This window comes from Alosa pseudoharengus, unplaced genomic scaffold, assembly GCF_046254945.1.
Source record: "Alosa pseudoharengus isolate Yale_2024_CS ecotype anadromous, Long Island Sound unplaced genomic scaffold, YU_APseudo_1.1 YU_APseudo_1.1_scf_23, whole genome shotgun sequence".
In the NCBI taxonomy this organism is placed as follows: domain Eukaryota; kingdom Metazoa; phylum Chordata; class Actinopteri; order Clupeiformes; family Clupeidae; genus Alosa; species Alosa pseudoharengus.
Window position 1 is genome coordinate 26,708,977 of NW_027468685.1, and position 5,000 is coordinate 26,713,976.

At 46.2% G+C, this 5,000-nt stretch overlaps 1 protein-coding gene across 1 annotated transcript in view; it reads left to right on the top strand.

The window, feature by feature from the left end:
* The window catches only part of LOC143140981 (RNA-binding motif, single-stranded-interacting protein 3-like), a gene marked incomplete at its 5' end in the record, with an annotated part of 217,228 nt that overhangs the window by 34,563 nt on the left and 177,665 nt on the right, over positions 1–5,000 (top strand). Inside the window, 1 exon segment of the mRNA XM_076302175.1 lies at positions 2,215–2,306. Within this exon segment, the coding sequence (XP_076158290.1) occupies positions 2,215–2,306 (92 nt within the window).

Consider the following 5,000-nt stretch of genomic DNA (forward strand, 5'->3'; position numbering starts at 1 on the left):
AAGCTTGGAGCCTCCATGATGTATTCCCCACATTGTGGAGGGAGTGTTGCTCCCTGGTCAGTCTGCGTGTCTCTTGAGGGGGACGGCACACATAAAACATGCTGCGCCATGCACACTGGAATTACCACATCACCCAGCACTCCGGCCAGATCTGCACTGTTTGAGCCTCCACGCCCCCCTGTAGGCCCCGTCTATGTTCAGATGAATAACCGCCTCGACCAATCAGTTTCATAGCTGCCCTCCCCCCCTTACCCCTCCACCCCCTTCCAAAGAGAGGAGTTTCTATGCAGGTTGTTATTATTCCGTTAATGTTTGAACTGTCAAAAGAATTTTGTCCAAGTTGTATATTTTCTTCCTCTCTCCTGCCGTCCCCCTGGTGTGCTCTGTGTTTTTTACTGATTGGCCGCTGATATCTTTTGACAGATTCCTAGCAGAACCATGAGCCGTGGGGAAACCACTACTGCTACTGGTTGTACAGCATATTTCTAGATATTTTTTTTTCCTCCTTGAGAAGCATTATGTCAAACGAATCTGTTTTTTTTTCATCTGTAGGACATGGTTTTTCAGGGTGTATTCAGTGTGTCATGGGCTTGTGTGTCAGGCCCTCAGAGGGGCTTGGGTTTCTATGATTTGTCTTTTGCCCATTCAGGGTTTTTATTTTAGGATAGTAGTGTTCCTGTAGCTCAGATGTGCTGCGGCAAACGGTAGAGCAACAGCTAACAACAGCATGTATGTTTTGTGTTGAGGGCATCCCAATCCCAATCCCAATGTACCAAATGTTTGTTCTACTTTACCAATGTATTTGATGTGTGTAAATGGAGAAACAAACACATTGTGACACATTAATCTAGACACCTTTTAAACCACAGTGGCAATTTCATCCCGTAGGTATTTTTCAGATGCGATGATCACCTATCAATTAGACAGCTTGTTGAGCATTCGTCTGCCTTTCAGCACGGCGTCCCATAATCACCCCTTGCTACCGCAGGCATCCGCATCCACAGCTCACAATTTAGCCATTATTCCGATGTCAGGGTTTTTCCGACGCTATCGAGCGGGCATGTTGGCTTAGTCGGCAGCAGCGGCAGTGGGCGGCGCTGGAGTTTGATGAAGAGAGTGCGTGGAGGTGGGGGCCCCATTATCCCGTTCTAATTACACTTTATTTCAGCAGCGGAGGATCAGAGGGCCGCCATTGACTTGCTTTTAATCCACCGGCCCAAGTTTTAATTAACACGCGCTCGACCTCGGCTGCCCTATACAGGCCTGGGAAAGGCCGCGATTGCAATAAAACACCCCCCTGCCGGACACTCCGCTGGTCACTCCTTCAGCTCTGATGGCTTTCTCACCAAAGCAGAAATTGGAGGTGGGGGGTGGGTACACAAGAGAGGGGGAAAGGACTCGAAAAAGGAGGAGAAAAGAAAGGAAAAGAAAAGAGATGCATAATCTGTGTGTGTTAGATTTTGTGCCTTGGAGGTCAGGAGGCTCCTAAGAGACTCTGCACAGTGTTAATGGCTGAGTGTTAGCGCATGTGTTAGGATGATCATCAGGTGTTATTTTATTTATCAGACGAGGCTGGGATTGGGTAACAGTGTGTGTGTGTGTGTGTGTGTGTGTGTGTGTGTGTGTGTGTGTGTGTGTGTGTGTGTGTGTGTGTGTGTGTGTGTGTGTGTGTGTGTGCGTGCGTTAGTAGAGGCGTTGATTAGCAGTAATACAGTGGCTTCCTCGCCTGGCACAGAAATGTCTTCTTTTTCACGGCATCACTTGGCGTGCCACTAAATCAATATAATTTGATACAGTCGCATTAAAACACAGTCTTTCTGTCAAAATACCATGCCTCTTATCCTGCTCTAGTGTGCTACTTTGGAGGAATTGTTTTATGGTGTGTGCTGCATATCCTTGTGAACAAGCCTTTGGACAATGTTTTCCCAAGGAAGGACATTTTGGGCATAGCCTGAATGTTCACACCCATAAACCTTTAAGACTAGTTCACTTCCCCTGTGTGTGTGTGTGTGTGTGTGTGTGTGTGTGTGTGTGTGTGTGTGTGTGTGTGTGTGTGTGTGTGTGTGTGTGTGTGTGTGTGTGTGTGTGTGTGTGTGTGTGTGTGTGTGTGTGTGTGTGTATGGACTGGACCCTGGTACTTTGTGGGGCTCTCTAAGTGTGAGTATCTGGTGTAATAACGACCCTTTCTCCGTCCCTGGCTGTGTCCCTCTGCAGGGTATGGCTTTGTGGACTTCGACAGCCCAGCGGCCGCACAGAAGGCGGTGTCGTCCCTCAAGGCCACCGGCGTCCAGGCTCAGATGGCCAAGGTAAGGCATTTCACCTGCTCAAAGGGCACCACCTCTACTGCGCTCACCCACCTGACACACCTGACACACATAGCTGGGTACAGAGGAGGGTAAAGGCCTCTAAAAGTCAGACGTGTTCTTGTGAAGGGGGCAATGCCCGTTTATGTATAACAATAACCTCATTAGTTGGTGTCAGCATTGGGGAGGCATTGGGAAGTGGCTCTGAATGAGCGTTGTTCCAAAAACAAAAGCATTGGCCGTCCCATTTGTGCTGAACTCAGAATGAAGCAGCCCTCTTTGTCCAGCTGTCTTTACAGATGAAATGTAAAGGAGTCCTGTTTTAATGAGTATTTGGCTTCTGTTGAGTGATGTGTTGGATAAGTCTGAGCCTCTGTGTGTGTGTGTATGTGTGTGTGTGTGTGTGTGTGTGTGTGTGTGTGTGTGTGTGTGTGTGTGTGTGTGTGTGTGTGTGTGTGTGTGTGTGTGTGTTGGATAAGTCTGAGCCTCTCTATCTCTCCTCTCTGTGAGCGGACGGTGTATGGCAGTAGTCGATGTGTGAGCTGGCTTTTACTAAGACGTCTGTGGTCAGAGGTCTGTTTTATGTCACTTTGTTGTTGGCTGTATTCCCCATAAACTCAATAGCCTGTATGGAGTGTGTGTGTGTGTGTGTGTGTGTGTGTGTGTGTGTGTATGTGAGAGAGAGAGAGAGCATTTGTGTGTGTGTGTGTGTGTGTGTGTGTGTGTGTGGGTGTGGGTGTGTGTGTGTTGGTGTCTGTTTGTGTGGTATACAATGTGAAGTCAGTGTCAAGACCTTGTGTCCTTAAAAAACCTTCTATAGATTGTGTGTGTGTATAATTGTGTGAGTGTGTGTGTGTGTGTACATGTATGCGTGCATGTAAGCATCCATAAATGCAACTCTCTACATCTGTGAGGAGAGAGACCCCAATGTCCAGGTGACTCAGTTTGGCTGAATAATTGGTGGACGTGGGTGGATGATGTTCACACACACACACACACACACACACACACACACACACACACGTTGCCATGGTAGTACTTAGCCAATCTCCTGGGGCTGGAGTTAGATGAGAATGGCTCCTGAGCGCCTTCACCAGTGAGTCAGTCCCCCCCCGTGCCATACTATCACAAGATATAGACCCTTGCAACTGCACAAACAAACATGTGCATTCCTAAAGTCAACATTTTGTAGAGCATTACACTAAAGTCTGATTAATTTTCAGTTCAAAGTATTTGCATATCTGAACCGGAAATCCTCTAGGAACAGAGTGAAAGGGTCTATAGAAACATCTACAGAAAGCCCCTCTGCTTCAGTACAACTGCATGACTCACATCTGCAGGGCAGGGATGAAGATTATGGATGATGGTGATTGTGATTATGATAATGATGACGATGATGATTCTTGCTATGATGATGGTCATTGTTGTCATTATATGATATTGTGAGACAAATTACTATTTTATGAACATAGAATATTCTCTGTAGATGCAGTTTCCCTATGATAATGGTTCTCCCTCCTGTCATAGATTGCAATTTTGTTAACACAGAGTTAACAAAGATATTGATGATTATGATGATGCTGATGATAATATTGATGATGATGATGATGACGACGAGTATGGACAATGACTATAATAGATGCTCTGATACCCTTTTTCCAGACAGTACAGTGAAAGCATGGCACCGTTGTGATTGTAATTCTGCTCAGCGTCTCCGTCTGCTGTGTTTAAAGCTAGATGACATGCAGCGATAGGCAGGCAGGCTCAGGTAGGCTCTCTGTACTCAAACGCTCCGCTTATCCATACCTAGCAGCAGGACGGCTTACTGGACCCCTCCTCCAGTATTTATGAAGCGCCGTGCCACACAGTAGGCATACTGATGAGACCACTGATGCGGCCGCTGCCGTTGCGGCCGATTGACTGTAGACTGCACACTTGCTTTATTGTTATGTCTAAGATGCAACATTAATACGGTACAAAGTGCTCCAAACTACACAGAGCAACACATAGTTCCTGTTTCTGCTGGTTACTGCTGGTGCTGGTGCTTTGGCTGAGGTTGTTAGAAGTGCTGCAGAAGACGGTAGACTGTAGTCTGCAGACTGCAGACTCACTTTACTGTTATGTCAGTCATGTACCACTAATCCAGTACAAAGTGATACCATGTGGAATAACACATAGGTACCGTTATTGCAGGTTACCACTGGTGCTGATGCTATTCCAGGTGTTGGGATAGGACAGGTGATGCTAATTGTGGAGCTGAAGATAGTAGACTGTAGAATGTAGACTCCTTTTATTGTCACGTCAGCCGTATACAGTCAAAGATAGGGTAGGAGATCATTTCTGAAGCATTTATATATATTTTTGCTGAAAAATAAAACTTCCGAAAAAGCTGTAAAAAGCCCTTCCAATACAGTAATTTAGTTTGGGCCACGGCAAATAACTGGACACTAATCTGTGATGATGATGATGAAGGAGGAGGAGGATTGTGACACTGACAGGGATGATGAGAGAGAGTGTTGTCCACTTGTCCAGCGTTTGCCGTAGGTGTATGTCTGATGGTATATGGGTGTGCGTGGTAGGATAAAGATTGAAAAGGAGAAAAAAGAAAAAAAAAGATAGAGAAAGAAAAAAGAGAGGAGAGAGGAGAAAAGACAGACAGCAAGCCCGCTCTGGCGTTTCCCCTCTCCCCACCTCTTT